Genomic DNA, 22,711 nt, shown 5'->3' with positions numbered 1-22,711 from the left:
CGGGGTCGGGGTCCCGGCTCGCACGCGGGGCCGAGGGGAAGCGAAAGGAGACCGGGGCGCGGATCGGCGGCGGCGGTGGGGAGAGAACTCGCGCTTAAGTTTCGCGGAGGTTCCTCTGGTTGCAAAGTCCCTCTTCCTGCCGGTGCGGAGGGCTGTCTCCCCGGTCCTCGGCCGAAGGAAATGAAGGTGGACCCCGAAGCCAGGCGGCTGTGCCCCGTCTCGGGCATGGAAGGCTTTTATTCCTTGCCCTCATTGTCGGTGTTCCTTCCTCCCATCTGTTGGACTTATTTAACTTTTCTTTAAACAACTGCGGTTTTTAGTGATTTTTAAGTATTAAAAACAAATCTGCGCCTCCCCCTCAATAAAAAGCAACTAAAAAGCTTTTTGGGGGGGGGGAGTATCAATTTTTAGATGTAGCCACTTCAAGTCCTCAACCTTCACACCCAAGCGAGGGAGATGAATGAAATGGCGAGCAAAATCTAAATAAAGGTCTTTAGCTTGTAAAGGTTCCCCCGCGGTAAGAAGGAGAGAAGAAAGGGCTCCGCTCCTCTGCTAACTCTCAGCTCACCACGTTGCCATTTGTCGTTTCTGATTAAGAAAGAAAAAAAAAAAAATCAGTCAGGAAAATGGGCCAGATAATATAAGGTATTGAAGGTTTTTTCTAAAAACAGTGACAACGAAACGTCCCAAAGATGAAAACCCAAGGAGCCCAATAATTTGAACAAATGCTTTAAAAGCATAAGTAGAATTTGCAAAGTTTGTGGAGGAAAAGCGAAGGATTTTCTTGTAGTTTCCACTGAAGGCTTTGGCTAAGAAGCTCTTTCTGACTTTCAGGGCAGTGGTCTGCCACGGCTTTACCCAGCTGAATGGGGGAGAGCAGGGATCCAGAATCATTTTAGGGTCAGCCAAAGCCCCATTGCGATCATTTTCTTTTGGAGGCCTGGTGGAGACGCCCCCTCCCCCGGTTGCAAGAGGCATCATTTCAGGCTTTGTAACGTGTATCAGAAAATTAAAGGGTTCAAAAAGCGTGTATTAGAAGGTGTACTCCTCAGCCTCTCTGAATATCCTGTCAGACTTATTTCCATCATAACTTAGTAGTTAGCATCATAATTAATCACATCGAAGTTTGCTTCAGACATAGGTTCCCTGAACCACCTATTTGAGAATACAGCATGGAGCCCAGTGGAGCTGACAAAGGTGGCAGCCAGAGGGCCTGTTCACCTTCACCTCCAGCTTCTGTCCTGTTCCTTCTCTATCTTGTGCACACGCCCAAATGCAAATAAAAACTCAATCAGGAACCGTTTGCTTTCCTTACTAATGCTTTTTATATTTGGGATGCAGCAATTTGTTTTTATATTTCTTTGAGCCAGTTAGGCTCATTGTAATAAGTAATTCCTAAATCTGCAAGGTTATTATTTCAATCTGGTAAAAGGATTTAATTAACAGACTTTTTTCTTTTTAAAACTGTCAGCTGGAATTTATTTTTTAAGCCATGAATGTAACCTAGCCATTCCAATTAGAATCAAGAGATACTTTATTATTGAAGAATGGTGAAATACTCATATCTCTAAGTTTTTATCTGGGAAATTCATATTCCTAGAAATCTCACTTAATGTTACAGTTTAACAAGACTGTTCCCATCATTTTTGCTTTTATAATCCAGTCTTCTTAATCTGTTTAATGCATATCTTATCTCCCCCCTCCATGCAACAGTTTTTTTGGCAGTTTATTTTTATTAAAAGATATTATAATACACAATTTTGTTTAAGATTTCAGGAAGGCCTTTGGATTATTTTTTATCACTCCTACAAAATAAGAGGAAACGTCTATCTAGGATTTATTAAACTGTTTATGTATGTATGCACTTCACTTGTTTTGCACATAGAACCTTTTTTTTCCCTCTTGATCTGTTAATCTTCTGAACCACCCCTACAGTTGGGAGATTAGAATGAAATAAAGGGAAAAGTAGTCAAAATAAAAATATTATATGTCTTCCTGTATCACTTGCTTTAAGAACCAGAACATGATCCCCAGATGTACACAGAATCTCTCATCTTCAACATAACCTGGAAAAATTAAATTGAATATTTTCTTTGTCTCTAAAAGCCAGAATATGCTGTACCTCAGATTACCCCTCCTTCTATTCTCTATATTTCTTTCTTATTTATTCAGCATTCTGTGCTTTGCTTTGTCAAACATGCATCTCTATAAACTGTGAAAAATAAGTGATTTCTTACAAGGATTGAGTAGCCAAAACAGCATAAATGTAACATAGCCAGTGTAACTTTAAATGCAGATGCATCTTCACATTATATAATGAGGGTGCTTAATTTTTAATTTTTTAATTTTTCAAGTTCTAGAAATATTTAGTGCTTCCAAAACATTATAGTATTTTTCTCCAAACTGATTTTATGTTTATGTCCCAGAACATTAGTGTATAATTTAAATTGCCTTTGCTCTTGCTGTTTAAACAGGCTTATTTCATTTTCCTCAAGCCAGTGTAATAATGAGCAGACATGGTTTCTAGAAAATGCAAGGGAAATTATGGTGATGGCATGTACAGTGTGGGGTTTGGGGGCAGGTCAGCTTGCTTTGGTTTTAACACCAAGGTCATCCTGGTTACTATAAGGGACAGGGATCTTGGATCATCAGATGAATATTTAAAAATTAATTTCTGGAAGCGCTAATTGACACTTTTTAGTGAGGAAAGGCTTAGCGTTAAATAATGGGCATTTCTGGTTTGTGAAAGGAAATTGAAAAATAGACATGTGTGCAAATATGAAAAAAGTACCATTTCCAAAATAATGATCTGTCAACGAAATTGCAAAATCATTATGTGAGTGAGCTGAATTGCTTTGTGTATCATCTCATAGAAATATGTTTTGCACAGATAATATGTCTAATAAGGACACATTTTTGAAATCAGATTTCCCCTCCAGCAAATAACTGCACTGCAGGTCTCTCTCAGGCAGTCAACTAGCACCACCTAATGGAGGGTTGGGGAAATTGCTGCTTTCCGACTTAGGCTTTTTTTAAATGCAGTAAATTGATTTAGAAAAATAGTAATGATGGTGGTGACTGTATTAATGACAATAATAACACTTCTTTCTCCCTTCTTGTTTTCCAGGCATCAGATGCCAGCTCTGAGAAACTCTTCAATACCGTTATTGTAAACAAAGGTAAGATTAATTCTGAGCTGTGATTTATGTATTTTCATATTTGTGTTCTTGTCATTGCCTAGGAAGAAAGAATAAAAAACAACCGTCTTTTTTTCATTCTTGAACTACTGTTCATATTTTGTGGTTTAGCTTGAGATGGACTCTGTGTTCTTTTGTGGTACATTGCAAACAGTTTATTTTAAAGAATATCTTGAATCCTTATTTCAATTGATTTGAGTAAGAAATCACTACTATGTGACTTTAATGTAATGCAGGATGCGGTAATAGAGAACAATAGTTCTCAAAACGCCTTAACTTTATTGTTACTTATCAACTGCCCAGCAGTCGGAGAACTATAAATAGCCGATTTGTACTGCAGACTCTAATAACCTGTGGATGTTTATATTCGCAGCATTATGGTCATAAACCAAGTCTCACTCTGCTGTGGGCCTTCTGTAAAGTTAATAAATGAGCAAGAGGGCAAAATTTAAATATGTGCTATCCCTTTAATTTCTTCCAAACCGTAATAAAGAGTTAGAGAGGCTAACGCTGTAGCCGTACATTAAGGGAAAACGTATCTATTGCGAATAGGTTTCTGAGCAGTTTTCATTGCAGCAGTGTTGCTGGAAATAATGAAATTTAAAGGAGTGTCTACTCACAGGCCTTGCAAAGGTGTATGATTTGAAAGGGATCAATTAGATTTATAATAGAACGAGATACAGATGCTTGCGTGATAATTGCTAAACGGAGGTGTGCTTTCTGTGGGAATCCCTTCTGTGTTACCTGAAAGAGAGTAGGCAGCGCCTGTGCCGAGTTGGGCCTTCATCAAGTGAAATTTGAAACCACTTCAGCATGCCATCCTTGCCTAGGCTAGCATTTTTTGCTAGCTGGTAAGACACGTTTTCAAGTTCAGTTATTTTGAGCTCACAGATTATTTTAGAATTGGAACCAACTGCAATTTTAAATAGTACATTATGTTTAGAGTTCCCTTGAGATGTATATGCCTATGTGATTGCTATTACTCCCAGAATTATTGTCATATTGAATTTTATCTTTTTTTATTGCATAATGGAGTGTTCCAGTTTTATATTTCATCATATTTTTTTGATGGACTGAAAGTTTGTGTAAATTTGTTAACCATAATACTAAAAGCCCAATAAAAGAAGATAGGTGCAGTTCACGGCATACAGTGCTCATATGTAAAAATGCATAATTGTTTATAGCTCATTTTGATGAGGGAGAGGATCAGTAGACAGTGGTGTGTATCTGTGTGAAAGAGGGTGGGGTGGGAGGAGAAGGAGGAGACTGAGGTAGGCCAGGTCACCCAAAGGAGGTCTTCTGTGTTTCAGTGACAACCCGGCCTGGCCCCTCCCAGGACCTCCAGCGCCATGTGACTGTGTCTTACTTTGGCCAGTTTACATAAAGCTTTGGAATGTGTTTCCCCTCTCTGGGATGAGCCCTAGAGTGAGAGTTGGCTCTGAGACCTGCTTTCAGGCCTCGCTGCCCTCACCAGGCTGAAAGGCTCTCCTCAGGGCAAATGGAGAGTGATTGATAAGGAACCCCTCTGCCCCCTCCCTCCTGCTTCTGCCCCCTCCCCCTTTCCCTTTTCCAATCAAACGTTTCCCACATTCTTATTTGTGTTTACTTACAGAGTGTGATTTGTGGCATCTATTTGGTTGTGAATAGTCGCCCCTGACAGGGTGCCTTTCTTCTGAGCTGCTTTTTCTGGGGTGATTTAGTTGCCTTGAAAGGATTAAGGTTTCTTTGTGTACACTAAAATCAACACAGGCTTTTTCTAAGCTTTGCTTGGGAAACCATACACAAATAAGCATTTTAGTTGATGGCAGATTATTCCTTTGCCCCTTATTTCCATCAAAATGGTCTTTCTTTTCTCCTCCTGAGTTTCCCCTTAATGCCTTATGCTAATTCCTGTTGGTAACATGAATGACAAGAGAGGGAATCAATGCAAATCCAGGTGCTGCAGACAAGACTGACTGGTGTCCAGCACCCACCCCCCTCCCTGGAGAGAAGGAGATTAAGGGGAGCAGGAAAGGAGGGGGGAGGTGGGGACAGTTTTGTTAAGGGGATTAGTATTCAAACTGCTAAACATCAGGAAAACAACTTCAAAAAGAGATTCATTGTGTAGTGATAATGTCAGTCATGGCTTCAGGACAGGTGCAGAGAGCCTCGCCATGTGCTTTTGGGTTTGGGGCTGTTTTCACTCCAGGTAGTGGCAGCGTTTACTGGATGGATGGTCCACAGGGCCTTCAAGGAATTCTCAGCTTCATGCACATCAAGTTCAAGTTCTCCTGCAAAGCAGCCTGCCTGCCTACCAGTCAGGTCTCCTGTCTCTGTCCAGTATTCTTAGCCAAGAGCAATAAAAAGCGTTGTAAGAAAAGGGCAAATTTACACCAGGTAACAAACACTACTGGGAATATCTTCAAAGCTTCCAGCTTGCAGTGGAGCTGACACGTGTATTTCTCCACCTTCAGATGTTTAAAGCTACATATCACCTCTCTGGCTCAGAGTTCTACAGTGCTCCGCCCTAGAGAAGCCTGGCTCTAAACTGGTGCTGCGATTATGCCGATTATGCTGCTGAGCCCAGTGGCAGCAGATTTGGGCCATAAAATGCCACTGTGGGGGGGCAGTGTTAATCTCACAAACTGATTATGGTTGGGGCCTGGGGGGGCAGCTGTGATGTTGGGATGGAGCTCCAGGCTGAAGCAGCAGACCATGGCTCAAGTCCTGTCCATCTATTTGTGAGCCCGAATAAGTCAGGCAGCCTCTGTAGGTCAGAATTTCCAACCATGGCAAAAGCTCCCAGTCTGGCTAGGGCCTGAGGTCTCTGGTGGGGATGTTTTCTAACATTTAGTTGGGACGTGGGGAGGGGCTGAAAAAGAGTAGGTCCAATGGATGGGTTTTCTGTCACTTCTGCCCATTGAATTTATGTTGATGTTCTCTGTTGTAGAGTCTATCCAGTTTAATGGAGAACTGGTAAGAGTTTTGTGTTTAGGTGTTCCAAATCGTTGCTTTCTTCTGATGCCTTTTATTTCCCATTTTTAAAGCAAACGAATTGAGCAGTGCGTGCTTGCACGTGCCCACGCCATTCCAGTGAGAACTGAGCATGTCCAAAGAGGTGGGAAGATGAGCCTCCAGATTGCAGGGCTTAGGGGTGTAGACATTAAAAAAAAAGTTTTACTTTAATCAAGGTCATGGTTGCCTTATTTAATCAGAGTGTGTTTAAATGTTTACAGGATGTTCATGTGAATTTTATGAATCCTTCTGTCTTTGTGACTCACCCATCTGCCATAGGAAAAATTAATTTTCTCAGTGAGACAGAAACACACAGAGAAAGACTTCTTTCTTGTCCATGTTTAGTTGGTTGAACTGCTATGGAAGCAACAGGACTTGTACTCACAATTCTGGAGTATTTCTCCTGAAAAGGAACTCCCCGACAATGGCCAGCCAGCGTGTATTACCCTTTCTCACCTACCGGAGGGCCTGCTTGGCAGTTTTTGCCACTTTTGATGTATAGACGGGAATGCAGAAAGTGAGTCCTTTGCTGCCTGTGACCATCCTGCCAAGATAGTTCATCTCCTTTAAACTCTGACATTGCTTCAGAGCAGAGCTCCCCGAGGAGGACAGGAAAGAAGGGCAGCCCTACCTGGGAGGAAGGAGAATAGTCTCTGGAGTCCTCTGTCTATGGACCAGCCCAGGTGTGGGCTCATGCTCTAGGTTAGGGGGAAGGAAAAGGCCCCTTCTTGCCACAGAGCCCTCTTGTCCAGGATCTGTCCTGCAGGCCGGGGAGTTATAGAGGAGAGGTGGCCGAGAGGTGTATTTCACACCAGGCCTTTCTCACCCCTTCTTTACCTTCCCCTGTGTCTCACATAGTAGCCTTGGGCCCTCCTGAGTGAGCTGTTAGAGCAGCGGTTCTCAACCTGTGGGTTTCGACCCCTTTGGGGGTCGAACGACCCTTTCACAGGGGTCGCCTAAGGCCATCGGAAAATACATATATAATTACATATTGTTTTTGTGATTAATCACTATGCTTTAATTATGTTCAATTTGTAACAATGAAAATACATCCTGCATATCAGATATTTACATTATGATTCATAACAGTAGCAAAATTACAGTTATGAAGTAGCAACGAAAATAATTTTATGGTTGGGGGTCACCACAACATGAGGAACTGTATTAAAGGGTTGCGGCATTAGGAAGGTTGAGAACCACTGTGTTAGAGAGCTGAAGCACTGAGGTCGGAATGACCCAGGGAGGGAGGAAGCCCCTGGTTTGTGCTTCCCCCCCCCGCCCCCGCCCCCACTTCGAGTACCAGTGTCTACTGTGATGTGAATAGCTAAGGAGCACCACCCACCCTCCTGGTCAGCTATGGGGGAGCTCTGGTGGACACTCACCATGGTGAGTACCAGATGGGGCACGGGACCACCTGGAGCTCACTCTCACCAGGATGGTTTTTCCCTTTCCAGGTCCTACCAGGCCTGCAGGTGGACGCACCTGGCCTCTTCTTGGGGTCATTTTGTGCTGAGGGGGTCCATAGGATGAGGTCAGAGCCTTTACGTTAGTGGGGATTTCGGTTATTTCTGACAGTATGCTTTTATCAGCAGCATGGAAAGAAAACCAGGCTAAAAAATTGCTTGAGATTTGAGGAGAGCAGGTGAGAGACATGTTACTAGAGATACACCTGCTTGGTGTGATGAGGTTCAGTAACTGGGTACCTAATAAATTCTTTAATGGAGATGATCTCACCTCATTTATTAGGTTTAGACATGAAGAGGGAACCCCTTATTTTGGTGACCAAAAAGCTGAGTTATATTACCACCAAGGCCACCATTGAGCTTAAGAAAAACCCTCCCCTAAAATAATTCTGTGCTTTCGATATAAGTGAAAGTAATGGAGTTGTTGAGTATGGGATAGCTTTCTTTTAAAATTTCCTTTTAATTTAAAGTTCAAAACCCCATCATAATGCACATATAGAGACCATTTTACAATTCCTCCTCGTGTCTTGGTTTGGTTGTGAGGGGGACATGATGTCAAGCACATTCCGCATGTGCAGAAGAGTCCATTGCAGCCTCTGTAAATTGGCTGCATTTTTGTAATGTCTTAAGTCCTAGATAAGGGGAACTTGGACTATTCATTCTTTAATTTTCTTTCTCTAGACCTTTTTTTTTGTATCTTGTGGGGGCACTTGGGGGTCTTCAGGAGATAGAGACCTCTGATGTGTGGAGAATTAAATACTATTGCAGGGTAATTGGTCCTTGATGGGAGACAAAGAAGCTAGAGTACTTGAGTTCCTCCTCCTAGCGCACTGCAAATAGCAAGCAATCAGCTCCTTTTCTTATGGAAATTGACCTTTCTATAGAAATCGCGCTCTGACGTACCAAATCGGTTGTATAGAATTATTCCCTGAGAATTCTTAGGAGCAGATGCCTTGTACTGTTAGTGTGAAGCCACCGTTAAGGGTCTAAAAATATCCCAGGTTGTGGGGAAAGTGTTTCCCTCTAATGTTTTCATCAGCTGCGACTTGGTCTTTCCCTGACCTTATGGATTATTGTGGGGGGGTGGGGGGAACCCTGGGTACATATTGGACCCCATGCCTGGAATTGTGATGGTGAAAGTGAATGTTTGGAAGAGGGTGGAAGATTTTTCTGAACATTCACATCGCTCTTGATGGTGTCTTTTGAGTAGAACCTTGACAGTGATGTCACCTTTCCAGGTAAAACTTAGGCCAGACCAGCAGGAGCAGATCACAATGTAGCAAACTCCTTGCAGTGACATAAGACAACATGATTTTTACTTTTGAGCCCAGGGACCAAGCTCTTCGCTTATTCTGTTGAAAGTCTTCTCTCCATGCTTGGCAATATTAGCTAGAAAGCTTGAAGCCCTTCATATTCAGGGTTTTGTTTGGTTAAACAAAATGACGTAGTATTTGGTTGTCTCAGAAGGTAATACACACTCATAGGAGACAGCTGGAATGAAAACTCAGATCGGTTCTGGAGAGCCTTTAATGCAGTGGTGCTCAACCTTCTAATGCCGCAACCCTTTAATACAGTTCCTCATGTTGTGGTGACCCCCAACCATAAAGTTATTTTCGTTGCTACTTCATAACTATAATTTTGCTACTGTTATGAATCGTAATGTAAATATCTGATATGCAGGACGTATTTTCATTGTTACAGATTGAACATAATGAAAGCATAGTGATTAATCACAAAAACAGTATGTAATTATATATGTGTTTTCCGATGGTCTTAGGCGACCCCTGTGAAAGGGTCGTTCGACCCCCAAAGGGGTCGCGACCCACAGGTTGAGAACCGCTGCTTTAATGGGCCCTGCTAAGTGACAAAGGGCCCCCTCACCGGTGACGCCAGGCCCGGAGGGTTTCCTGCACGGAGGAAGCTGGGGCTGCCATGGCCTCTGGATCATTTCTCGTTTCTGACAACTGCAGGAAAATGTTGTTTTCTCTGAAAATGTATGTTTATTTAACTAGGTTTCTTTTTGCTTCACAATCTGGATTCCATTCCGTCAGTTACCACTCCAATTAACTAACAATTATTTAACATTAACAGTAATTACAGACGCCAGTTAAGCGCCTACAGATGTCAACTGTTAGCTTTGTACCTAATCACTCAATGAAATGGAGAAAGTTCAACAAACATCAATTAGCCAAGCAATTAGTATGAGTTAGGAAAGAGCATGTTATCATGTGTGAGCTGATTCAATTTATTTTATTTTGGCAGTAAAACACACACAGGCAAGCGGCAATAAGTTCCTCAGATAAGATAAAACACTATTGTTTTGCAGCTTACAGGAGAATTCTCTGCTTTCCTGTGCATAAGTCAAACATGCTCTTGCCTGGAATTTATTTAAGGATCAAAATTTGTCTCAGTTGCTAAGAAAGGCCAGCAATGCTCAGTCTCAGGCAGCAGCTTCGTTCGGTGAATTAGGAATCCAGTGGAGATGCTGTAAAAGGAAATGCCAGAAAATTTCAGCAGGGAAGTGATTGATTCCCACACAAGTAATCTCCTCCGAGCATTTTGGATTTTTACCGGTTTATTCCTGAACCTGTGGTGGAGCCGGTGCAACAGTGATTTTATGAATTTCATGGTGCCTGAACTTTTGCTCAGCTGTCTTTGATTTTAGCCTGGGGCAGCCATCAACGTGTTTTACCACTTGCCCAATCTGTGCTTTAAAAAAGCAGAAATGGCTCTCTGTGAAAGACCCTCTTACCACTAAGGGGATCTCACCAAGGGGATCTGGCCTGAATTCAGAGTTCTGTGCTGCTTCCCCATAACCCATGCCACCCCATAGACCTGACTTCCGTGGGTGGCTGAGCATGCCTGGGCTCACTGGGAGAGTGCATTCTAAGGCCTGATTATGCAGGGTGGCCCATACATTAGTATTTGGAGGTTCATTTTACCTGCAAGTGAAATGCTGGCTATAGGTGGCTATACCTCTGGATCCCCTCCTAGAAGTAAGAGATTTCTTGCCAAGTCCAGAACCTATGGATATGAGTGGAAGGAGCCCAGGTTTGTGAGGCACCCTATCAGTGCACTGTGATGTGATGTGATGTGATGTGATGTGATGTGCAGAAGTGTCCATGTGAGCAAGCCTCTCAGCAGCTCCAGGAGTTGAAGAATAAACATCCTGCCACTGGTATGGCGCGGTGAAGAGCCCATGTCCTGTGGGCGTCCCCGTTGTGCCCCTCTGTGGGAGTCAGCAGTATCACCCAGGTGGACGGTCCCAGCTGGCTCCTGAGAAGCGTGTTTGCCTTCGGCAGCAGTTCAGGGTCTCTGTCTGTCCCCTGTTGCACATTGTGCCGCAGAGGCTGTGACAACAAACGTATCATGATGGGTCAGCTATGGACCTGCTGCAGGCCTTGTCTTTACTCTGGGACCAGCTCTGGGCTGCTCCCATCCTGGTAGTTATCTTGGCAGAGGGAGAAGAGCAGGTCAGAACCGTAGAAGGGCCTCTTCAAGTCTCAGCTTGGAGGTGGTAGGCAGCATGTCTAACCATCTCACGGCCAGAACAAGACCCTGGGGCTTTCCCCGAGGTATTTTATGATCCCTGGAGTTTGGGAAGAACTTTTCTTGATGGTGGTGGGTCTCAGCCAGGACTTCTGGCATCCCAGAAGGTCCACCATTATCTGAGGAGGTGTGACCAAAATTGCCATGGTTACTGCATCAACTTCAGGCATCTCTGATTTTCTCACCTTCTAATAAGGTCATGTATCTCCATATTTCTATTCTCCATGCCCATTCCTGTGCCTGTGAGTGGACTGATCTTTAATTTTCAGCCAGAGTTTATTAGAAGTGACTTAGAATTTTCAAACGGGAGCATTTCCTTAGCAACTGGTGATGTAAGCCTGAGGCCCAGTTCTGTGCTGAGATGGGAGGGGTCTGTTCATAATGAGCCGTGTTCTGTGGGCCCTCCAATCCTCTCTGACCCTCGTAAACCTTGTCTTATAAAGGAAGGGGTTGAGAGCACATCATTGCTTTTCTAAGAGTCCTTTTGAAGAGGGAAATGTCTCAAGTGTGCCTGTTAATAGACTGATGTGGGAGGTGGTTATATTTGGATGCCTTTAAAAGCCACTTGGAAAACATTTTCCCCCCTCTTATCTATCACCTTTCACATCTCTCAGCAGAGTAACACTAAAACCTAATTTTAGCCAACATTACATCATTTTCTCATTATCTGTTTATAGCCAGGGAAGGCTTTTCCATAGTAAAGCCCAGAATGACCAACCATGCAATTCCTCTTTTTATATCAATTGCGGATGTTCCAAGTGTGGCCTGCCCTCCGCTGGGCTTCTTGGTTTGATAAACTCTTAGGACCTCTTTATCCGTCAACTGTATCCATAAACTTTGGTTTGACAAGGAGTCTTCTGAAATCAGCTTTGTCATCTGCTAAGTAAAGGATGTCAATGCTTATTCAGTTTGTTCCTTCAGTGAGTGTAAAGTGGAGGCCATGTTGAAATTACTCTTTCATTCAACAAATATGGTCAGGCACTGAGTACGTAACAGGCTCAGGACACACAGCAGTGGACAGAACACATTAAACACACAACCAGAAATTAAGGGTTTAAACTCAGAAAGAGACATTTCAGTGGTGTAATGGGAAAGAAGTCACTGACTGTTTTTTGTTTTTTTTAATGGCTTTAGGACTTTGTTAGGAGGAGAGTTGATGTCAGGTGAGCCCCTGTGGATCAGCAAACCAGAAACAGACCAGATCCCAGGTGGCTGCCACAGGTGTCACCCTTTCTGAGAGCCACGACATTTATTTGCCAACTTGTGCTCACTGTTAGACTCACACCTACCTCTTTGAGCTTCTCATCTGAAGAACTGATATTTTTGTTAAATTGGTTACTTAAGCTAATGAAAAGATTTGGGGGGACTGTAAAGTTCTGTGCATTGCCTATCAGTAGGACCCCCTTTTTTCATGTTTCCCCAGTTAGACTTGTTTGCTTAAACGTGTGTCAGGTTGGCATACCACCAGGAGGCAATGGCATGTGGCACAGTGAGCGCGGCGTTTAGTAACCGAAGATCAGGCTTGAGTCCGAGCGGGCCACCTGTGGCCACCGGCAGCTCACCCCACTGAACCTGTTTTTCTCTTTGGTTATGTTGGAAAGTTGGAGGGACTCCAAAATCCATCAAGGTCTAAAGGCCAGAGTTAGCTTTTCTTTTGAGTATTGTCGTTCCTGTTAGAGCCTGAAGCTTGTGCAGAGGCCTGCATTTTCCTAGACAGCTGAGAGCGAGGCTGTGAGCACTTGCTTATGCAAGGAGTGGTGCCTTGGGGCCAGTGCTGACTTCAGTCCTGGACTTGGTGAGCAAGAAAGGGCTGTGGAAGCCCCTCTGCTGTGCAGGAACTTCCGTCTCTGTAAGAAAGATCCTGGAGGTAAGAGGGGGCTGAGTCCCAGAGTCGGGGTGGGGAGAGGGGGAGAGAATCAGGTTCTACAATTTGAATGTCCATCCGTGATGAGGTAAGAACCTCCAGAATAAGAATAACAATGCAGAGTCCTTCTCTGCTGGTCTGCATTTTGAAAGGTGTTTTATCTGCTTCATAAATGTCTATAAAGCCCCACGGTATAAAGCACTTGGGTGCTGGTTCTTTTGTACTTGACCGAAGTGGAATGACTGACCACTTCCCTCAGGGGTTTTGCTACAGGTTAGATACAGAAGGGGGCAGGGGCCAGACTCCCAGAGCAAGGCCCTGCTTTAGAGCATCCAGGGCAAGCGGCCAGGTAGCTTCCTTTTCCGTGGAGTGACTCATTTTACCAAGGTGAATGGAAGTGGGGCCTGGGTGGACCATTCTAGATAATGTAGGGAATGTCGCCACCTCGCCATCCATCTTCCTCTGTCAGCAGACTCCTTCACCAGGCAATTCATCAGAACGCTGCTTCTTCCAGGGTTAATCCAGGCCTTCTTGACTGAAGCAATTTACTCCCTACTTTGCCTTTTGCCAGAAGGTAGTTGACTTCGTTGTCCGATACCACATTTGCTGTGCGCTGGATTTTAGCGTTATTCGCAGCCTTCTCGTATATGTTGGGGAAAGGTTGGTTTTAGAGTAAAGAAAAAGAGATGATACTTTAAGTATCCAGGTGTTCCGTAAGCGGTGGCACAAACTACAATTGTGAATGGATTTAAGGAGGAGCCAAGTTAAATTTTATTGTTGCCAAATCCATTGTGTGTTATTTAAGGGAATTGGGTTTGTCAACTGCCTCTCTCTCTCTTTCTGAAACTGAGAACTGCAGACAGGAAGAGTGTCACTGACGAGACACTGAGCATCTTAGAGGCAGATTCCTGGATTAGATGCAGGGGCACAGGTGCTGTGTGCTTTGGTCGAATATTAGCTTATACATTTTGTGGGGGTTCTTTTGGGTTTTATTTATGTTTTTTTTTGTGTGGGTTTTTTTTTCTTTGCACTTGTCTGTAGCGGCCACGTTGCCCTGTATAATGGCCTCTTCCTGAGCTGTTAGACATCAGATCAATTTGATTTCGACTCCCAGGGAAGTGGGAACTCCTGACCAGTAGTCAGGCTGGGGATACCTGGCTAGAGGATGGCTCTCCAGTGCCAATCTGGCCTCACTGACCGTGGGTAATTGATATGTGCCCGAATGGCCATTACCCCTGCTGGGCCGGGGCCTCACCCCCAGAGCACACCTTCATCAGGCTGGGGCTGGGTTTAGCCACTTTCCTCCTCCGGGCCCTTGGGTTGAGCAGACGGCTCCTGCTCCTCCTCCTTCCCTGTGAGCTCCAGGACAAACTTGAAAACTGCCTACGCGGAGGGATTGTCTGGCATTTTAAAAGTTAAGGCTGACTTTCGGAGCCTTCTCAGCATCCTGCCAGGTATCTTATCTTATTCAAATATCCTAATTGCTACTCAGGCTTCTCACTGCACATCATCCTAGCACCCAACTGACAAAATAGACCTTCACCTGAGGGCCTCATTATGCTTTCTGCCTGTGCATCAGGCCAAAAATACCTCCACAATACCCGCCCGACATCCTGGGCTTGCAAGTGACAAACAAATAATTGGGTGAAACAAACCCTGGGCGCCGAGCAGCTGCCATCGGTGTCGGAGCACAGAGGAGTCCCCGGCAATAACAGTCACGGCGCTGCCTGCTTCGTGTCAGAGCAAATCTTTGAACAGTGGGTTTGCTGACACCAGAGAATGACAGCCTTGGAAATGGCATGCTAGTTACTGCTGCGAGTGAGGCCTCTCATGTAGATCGTGACAAGCAGCTGTCATTTCCATACAGGTGAGCAACTGACATCCTAGAATGGGGAGGGCTGGGGGGAGGCAGGGGGCCATGTTTGGCAGGCAGGTAAGGCTGCACTGTGGAGAGGAGTCTCAAGTACTGGTGACCATTTGCACGGTGGCACACACTGGCCTTAACACACACACACACCTACACACCTGTCTTAAATTTCTTTAGAACTCATCTGAGACCCAGCTGCAGATATACGGTGTCAGCTTTTTGAGACTGGGCTGAGGCCATGGTGCCTATCCAGTGCCCAGCACAGCAGGCTTACAGAATTCACTTAAAGAATCTTCCAGTTCCACTCTGTGCCCTCCTCATCTTCTTGATGTGTCATGGATTTGGATTCCGGGGCCAGTACTTCGTTTTAGTGAAAAAGGCCAAGTCTCTGCTGGTAAGAACTCACCCCTGATAGGAATGGATCACCTGGAATTCAGGTGCAGGGTCGGGTCCAGACTAGGGCTTCTCACAGTGTGGTCCCTGGACCAGCAAGACCAGCATCCCGTGAGGAGCTGTTGTCAGATGTGTAAAATCCACTGAATCGGACACTCTGGGGTGTGGCCCAGCAATCTGCCTTGAACAAGCCTTCCAGGTGATTCTGATGCAGGTGACCACAGGTCTAGATGCAAGGAAGGACATTTGGACAGCGGGGTTTTTGTAAATGCTCAAATGATACATGGATCACTCGGTGAAATCCAGACTCCCTAGCAAATAGGGAGAAAGCCTGATCATTGTCCAGCACGTTTTTACTTACTTATTTTCAATATCAGGTGCACTGGAGCTGTTGAAAGTGGCACTGTGGACCCACCACTGGACTCAGTTGCCCCTTGCCCTGGATTCCTGTCCTTCCACTCTCTTCCCTGGTGCACAGGCCTCCTCATGTCCAGGAGGCTGGCCGATACCAGGCCTGTGTTTAGGGCTGTATTATAAAGCGAAGCTATCTGTCCTAAATGGAGTTTGGAACCATGACCTTGGGCCAGTGTTATACTGTAACCAGCCAAGCTAACTTACTCAACCGCTTCTCAAAGACAAACTGCTCTGTTCAGTTCCTGGTTGGCAGATGCTGCCTCACCAATGCCCACCTGCCATCTGTATGTGGGGTTATCCCAGCACAGGGCACAGCTACAGAGCAAGTGTGCTGTGGCTACTAGGAACTATTTGGTAACCAAAGTTCTGTGTAGATTCCTTATTCAACCGCAATTGCCAGGATTGTAGAATAATGGATGGCAATATTTTAAAATATTTTCTCTTCTATGCAAAATACTATAAAGTGCTAAGGCTATAAAATTATACCGAAGCTGGGTTTTTCCAAAAATTGACATTTTCTAAGATGTTTCATCAAGTTCACCTGAATATTAAAGCTTTCTTAGGTGTTCCTCAATAATAGACATCCCCCCAAGTGGGGTGTCAAACTTTTGCCTGCATTAGAATGCTCTGGGCAGCTGGCTAACACACAGGTCGGTGGGTCCCACCACCTTGAGGCTCAGGAACTTGCATTCCAACAGTTAACCAGTGGGTGCCAATGCTTCTGGTCCTGGGGGCACATTCAGGGATTCGTAGTGTGTTAAGGCTTTCCAAGTGTAAGTGCTTTCTCCAACAGTGAATATCTGAATTGAGAATCAGCTCAAAGGCTTAGCAAGTGTGTCTTTACATGTGACGTGAAATTTGCATATGAAAGTGAATTCCGTTTCCTAATGGATCCACATCAGGAGCTTTTTAAAACATGAAAATTGTCCAAATTAATTAAACATAGAGAACATTAGAATGAACCCTCGTGTGTACCCATTATCCAGATTCATATTTATCAGGATTTGCCACAGATGTTTGTAGGTGAAAGGATAGATGGGGTGATTTCTCTTCTCTTTATTGCTGATTTTATAGCTCATGGCATTTCACCCCTACTTACTTCAGTGTACATCTATTTTTTAAAGTTTATTCCTGTATAACCACATGCTGTTATCAGCCTGACAAAATATAAAATAATTCCTCAGCATACTCCGATTCCCATCTGTAGTCCCATCGCCCCGATTGTCTCCCAGGTGCCACTTTACACAGTTTATTCCCGTTCGATTCACCCCAGGGTCACGGATCAGTTACTTTAATCAGGAGCTTTCCACACTCTCCCGGCCTCCTATTCTCAAGCCAGTGGCTTGTTGCAGAAACCAGGTCAGCTGTTCCACATGCCGGAAGCAAGCCCTTGTGGTGTCGTTTAGTTTATTCCTCTGCCCCTCACATGTCCTACAATGGGAACTGGGCCCAAGAGCCTGGACTACATTCAAGTTAGACTTTTTGGCGAGAAAACACCATAGACGTTGCAGGGGCCCACGATGTCTGGGGGTCTCAGTTTTGGTGATGCCAAGATTGTTCAGTGAGGTCAGGCTGTGACAGACTGACACCCGCATTGTCAAGTTCCCCATCCACTTTCCTCCAGTGGTTTCACCCACTGGGGATAGTTGCCCAAGGAAGTATTTCATCAGGGATGGCAAAAGGGTGACGTTGCTATCTTCCCTCCACATTTGTCAGCCGAAAGAAATTCTTCTGTACAACAGTTTTCCCTCATCAACTAGAGCGCTTTTGTTGAAGTCAGGTACAATCACGGGAAAAGCAAGACAAATGTTTATTTTTTCTTTTAACTGCAACTTATAGAGCAAGAAGTTGTTACCCTTCTAGGAATTGTATTACTGTTTCTAAAACCCTTCTCTGTTTGCATTTTCCTTACAGTAGATCTAACCCATGCTTTTAATTTTTTGAACCTTTTCTTAAGTGGTTTGTGTTTATCAATGGAAGGGCCAACATATCTAAAAATGAGAGTGCTGTCTGAAAGAGCACCGTCAAATGGGTTCAGACACACGTGTGTGTCAATTTAAAGTTACGCCTGTCCTTCACAGCTCTGCTCGAAGGCCACGTCCTGCAGGCAGCCTTCCATCTGCCCATGATGTGAACGCTCCTGCAGGCTGCCTTTCCTACTAAAGCGATAGATGCTGCTGTCTTACCCTCTTTGAATTCTTCCCTCATCTTTCCCACGGTGACCAGCAGGGCGCTTTGCACGAAATAGGGGTTCAGCTTCTGTTTATTGGACATCCTGAAAGCTATTTCAAATCTTCGAATGTACGTTATAACCGGAGTGACCAAGTGACTTGATCAAAGCAGACTTGGAAAAGTTTGAATGTTACTTGATCTTATCGACTCATTTGGCATCATGAGATGGTCTGATGATCCCAACCGGTCCTTTTTCAGGAAGTGACCGGGAGGCTGTCCACGCGTATTGAGTGCCTGCAGTGTGCCAGGGGTTTTCGTGTTTGTTTAACTCAGACTGTGGCCCAGCCAAATAGGTGTTTTGCATGTGAGAAAACAATTCACGTGGGAAATAACAGCCAGTTCTTGTGTCCCAGTCTCCCAGGCTCCTGCTCTTCCTACCTGTGCCAGCCCAGCCTGCAGGGGTGGGGGCTATTGTTTGGTGAATTGAAAAATGCCTCCTGTCAACATCACAGTTTCCCATTCAGCCTGAACTGTTTGCAGGATATTTAGGTAAAAGTACTGATCATGCAGCTCTAGCCTGGGAAACTTGAGGGAGAGCAGAGTGAGGAACACCCACACTTTCAGCATATGTCAGATATATTTAGCCACTTAATTTAATGGAAGACTTAGTGTGATATTTAAACTTAACCTCCCACAAAAGTAGATTTTATATATTTATAGAACTGGAGCATTATATTGCTGATTAATTAAAAATTAAACTGGAAAAGCTGTAAAGGAATTTCAAGTGATGGGACAGCGGTTATAACTGGAGATCTTGGTGAAGTTATTAAAATTTTTATTGTTTGGAACTTATCACTTAATTTGGGAGTGGTGGTAAGGAGAGATTTATTGGTCGAGAAGGCCTCACTCAAGTAGATGGGAGAACTAATTCTCAAAGCCATGTTAAGAGAGCCCAAAATTCAGGCATCTACATACCCAGGGAAGGGCGAGTGGATGAGGCAAGGGGGTGGTGGGGACTGTAGACAGCCAGGCACCCAAAAGGGGTCCAAGGAAAAGTGGAAATTTCTGAAGTACCTTTTGGAGGTGTTTCTGTGTGGATGTGGCAGGGAGAGAAGGGTTTCCAGTGGGCTAGCACTCAGAGTAAGCTTTTTTTTCTCTCTCTCTTTTCTTTTCTATTTCTTTTTCATTTTTTCTTATAAAGCCAAATAGCCCAACCCATGTTGAGTTTTCTGATAGCCAAAGTTCAAGGAATCCCTGCCATTCATCCATGTTTCCTGGAGCCTCAAGCCCTCGCCCAGCCCACTCCTACCTGTGCTCACCTTTGGCTCTCTGTGGGCAGGAATGCCTTTTGAGGCAGAGCATCATGGTTAAGCTCTTTCATTCTTTAAAAAATGCTGCACAGAGGTATTAGAGCCCTGGCATGCAGGGTTTTCCAAGGCACTCACCGACACTCACCCTCCGAGCCTTCTGTTCCACCCCCTTGCCAACCACGGTGACTATGCAGTCATCTCACTTCCTCCATTCCTGCCCCCGGGCTGCTGTGTGTCCTGGAGGACGGCAGGTGACTGGGCTGATGGTCTTGTGTACATTTGTGCTCCAGCCTCCTCTGAACTCTGGAAGCATCCTGCCCCCCTTCCCCCCCCCCCCCCCCCCGCCCGCCATTCCCTCCTTCATTCCTTGACTGACTAGAGTAACTGCCCTGGGCCCCCTCCTACCTCAGCTCCCTGAGCTGCGCCCACCCCACCCACCTGAGGCCTGTCTGGAGGACTGAGCCTCTGTTGGGGAACAGCGTCAGTTTCCTCCTCCAGACCTAGGAGGTCTCCTCTTGACCAGGGGGGAGCTGGCTCCTTTGCCTTCTTCCCTGGCCACCTCCTAGTCAGTCAGTCTGACTCTCCCATCCTTGCTTGGCCCCAGTCTTTCCTTTCCAACTGGCTTTTTATTTCTTTGTCTCTCTTAATACCCTTAGATTAAAAAGCAAACAGCACTTAATGGGAAATTATAAACAGCAGCTCTAGCCCTGCTTCTTTAGGAATTTGAACAAATAACCCCTTTTTGGTATATTTCTCTCATCCCCCTTCCTGTAAAATACCTGGTGTTTGCATATCTTCTGAGTGGTAATTAAGGTGACTATATTACTTTCTGTCCAGACCAGGGCACTTGAAAGTGAAGCAGACGACTATAATAATTACTTTGGGCCCTGTCTTTGTAGCTCCGTTGTTGTCCCAAAAAGAGGGGAAAAAAAACAAGCTTACTCTGAGTGCTATCCCATTGGAAATTCTTCTTCTCTCCCTGCCACATACACACAGACACACCACCAAAAGGTACTTCAGAAATACACCAAAGTTGTGGGTTTGATCCCCAGTCAGGGCACATTCAGCCAGTGAATACATAAATAAGTGCAACAACCAATCAATCTCTCTCTCCTCCCTCCCTCTCTTCCTCTCTAAAAGCAATCCATCAATAAAAAAAAATAATAATTGCTTTGGGACAACAGATTTAAACTTGGATTGGCCATATGCTCACCCTAGTGATAGTCCAAGTTCTTTCACAGTTTGCTAATGTGCCTCAATCACTAGCGATAGGAGCTAACATTGACTGAGTCCTTAGCTATAAGCCAGAGTGCGGGTAGCCGGGGAAGATGGCCCTGATCGCAGGCCAGGCCTAGGGAACGTACCCGCGCATGAATTTCGTGTGCCGGGCCTCTAGTAATAATAACAGCAGCAGCAACACTTGCTGAGTCCCGAGAATGTGGCAACTGCTCTGTTGGGCCCTTCATATACATTCTCTCTGATGGGTAGCGAGCCCCACAGGCTGATATTATAACTGCTTTACAGAGGCTCAGGGAGACTTCTGCTGAAGGCCACCCAGCTGACATGTGTTGAAGCCAGGATTTCATTCATGTTCTCTTCATTCATTGATCGGATATTTGACTACCTGTTTATGTCAGAGACTGTGCTAGGAGCAGTGGACATTGACACGGACGTGGCTCATGGTCTAATGGGGTAGGCAAATGTTGACTCCAGGTCTGTTGGACCATGACCTACTTTCTTCCTCACTTTCAATTTTCCCTGCAAAGGTTTGCAAAAGGAATTTTATGGTGCAAAGTTGCAGATCTACAAAAAAATTATAAAGAAGACAATGGGATGCCTGTATACCCTTCACCTGGATCCATCAATTCTTAACATTTGGCCATGTTTGTTATTGGGGTTTCAGGAGCTGAGGAATTCCATCCTGATGGTGTCAGACCCGGCAGCCTCAGGGTCTCAGCTCATGGCTCTCCTCTACAGATACAAGCTTGTTGGGAAGAGCTTCATACTGAGGAGATCAGTTCAGAGTTAAAGACGCCAGGACACTTTGTATTCATTTCCTGCCCTTTTCTATCTCAGTGCCTCTATCACACTGAGGAAAGTTAACTGCAATTCCACAATTTTATCTCAAGTTCATATTGAGCTTTCCTTGCTTGTTTCTAGTGTGTATGTATGGCCATGTGTATGGGCGCACACACCCATGTTTACATAGAGGGCTTTTACTCTTTTTCCAGGATCCAACTGGGGTCACACATTTGGTGGATATGTCTCTTTAGCCTCTTGAAATGCAATGTAGCACTCCATTCCCCATCCCTCACCACACACACCTTCATAATTGTTCAATGATACTGACTTTTTAAAAAATCGTCATTGTTGAGATGATTACAGATGTCCCTCTATTTGCCTCCCATTGCTCCCTTCCACCTGGTTCCCACCCCGCCCCAGGCCTTCCCCACCCTGTTGTCTGTGTCCATAGGTAATGCATATGTGCATATAAGATCTTTGTTTAAATCTCTTCCCTCCCCGTCACCCCCCTTTCCTCTGAGAGTCGTCAGTCTGTTCCATTTCCATGCCTATGATTCTATTTTATTCACCAGTTTATTCTGTTCATTAGATTTCTTATTTATTTTGATTTTTAGATTCAATTGTTGATAGGTATGTATTTGTTGCCATTTTGTTGTTCATATTTTTTTTTCTTTTTCTTCTTCCTCTTCTTAAAGAATACCCTTCAACATTTCATATTATTCTGTTTTGGTGGTGACGAACTCCTTTAGCTTTTTCTTGTCTGTGAAGCTCTTTAACTGACCTTCAATTCTGAATGGTAGCTTTACTGGGTACAGTAATTTTGGTTGTAGGTCCTTGCTATTCATCACTTAGAATATTTCTTGCCTCTCCCTTCTGGCCTGCATAGTTTGTATTGAGAAATCAGCTGATAGTCGTATGAGCATTACCTTGTAGGTAACTAACTGCTTTTCTCTTGCTGCTTTTAAGATTCTCTCTCTGTTTTTTGCCCTTGGCATTTTAATTATGATGTGTCTTGGTGTGGTCCTCTTTGGATTCCTCTTGTTTGGGGTTTTCTGCGCTTCCTGGACTTGTAAGTCTATTTCTTTCACCAGGTAGGGGAAGTTTTCTGTCATTATTTCTTCAAATAGGTTTTCAATATCTTGCTCTCTCTCTTCTTCTGGCACCCCCATAATTCAGATGTTGGTATGCTTGAAGTTGTTCCAGAGGCTCCTTACACCATCTTCACACTTAGAATATTTCTTGCCTCTCCCTTCTGGCCTGCATAGTTTGTATTGAGAAATCAGCTGATAGTCGTATGAGCATTACCTTGTAGGTAACTAACTGCTTTTCTCTTGCTGCTTTTAAGATTCTCTCTCTGTTTTTTGCCCTTGGCATTTTAATTATGATGTGTCTTGGTGTGGTCCTCTTTGGATTCCTCTTGTTTGGGGTTTTCTGCGCTTCCTGGACTTGTAAGTCTATTTCTTTCA

The 22,711-nt window shown here is 44.5% G+C and overlaps 1 protein-coding gene and 1 long non-coding RNA gene across 2 annotated transcripts in view; one reads left to right on the top strand and one right to left on the bottom strand.

Annotated features, from left to right (window-relative positions):
- AUTS2 (autism susceptibility candidate 2) overlaps nucleotides 1-22,711 on the top strand; it is a gene marked incomplete at its 5' end in the record, with an annotated part of 1,129,652 nt that overhangs the window by 1,039,046 nt on the left and 67,895 nt on the right. The window contains one exon of the mRNA XM_014544397.1: nucleotides 3,128-3,179. Within this exon, the coding sequence (XP_014399883.1) occupies nucleotides 3,128-3,179 (52 nt within the window). The remainder of the gene's footprint in view (nucleotides 1-3,127; nucleotides 3,180-22,711) is intronic.
- Nucleotides 9,884-16,060, bottom strand: LOC106727103. The gene is made up of 2 exons (XR_001363262.1): nucleotides 15,689-16,060; nucleotides 9,884-10,139 (listed from the first exon to the last, which is right to left on the bottom strand). It is a non-coding gene; the product is annotated as an uncharacterized LOC106727103 (long non-coding RNA).

The sequence above is a fragment of the Myotis brandtii genome, unplaced genomic scaffold, assembly GCF_000412655.1.
Source record: "Myotis brandtii unplaced genomic scaffold, ASM41265v1 scaffold363, whole genome shotgun sequence".
NCBI lineage: Eukaryota > Metazoa > Chordata > Mammalia > Chiroptera > Vespertilionidae > Myotis > Myotis brandtii.
The sequence above is the reverse complement of the archived record's forward strand: the minus strand, read 5'-3'. Positions and strand labels throughout refer to the sequence as shown.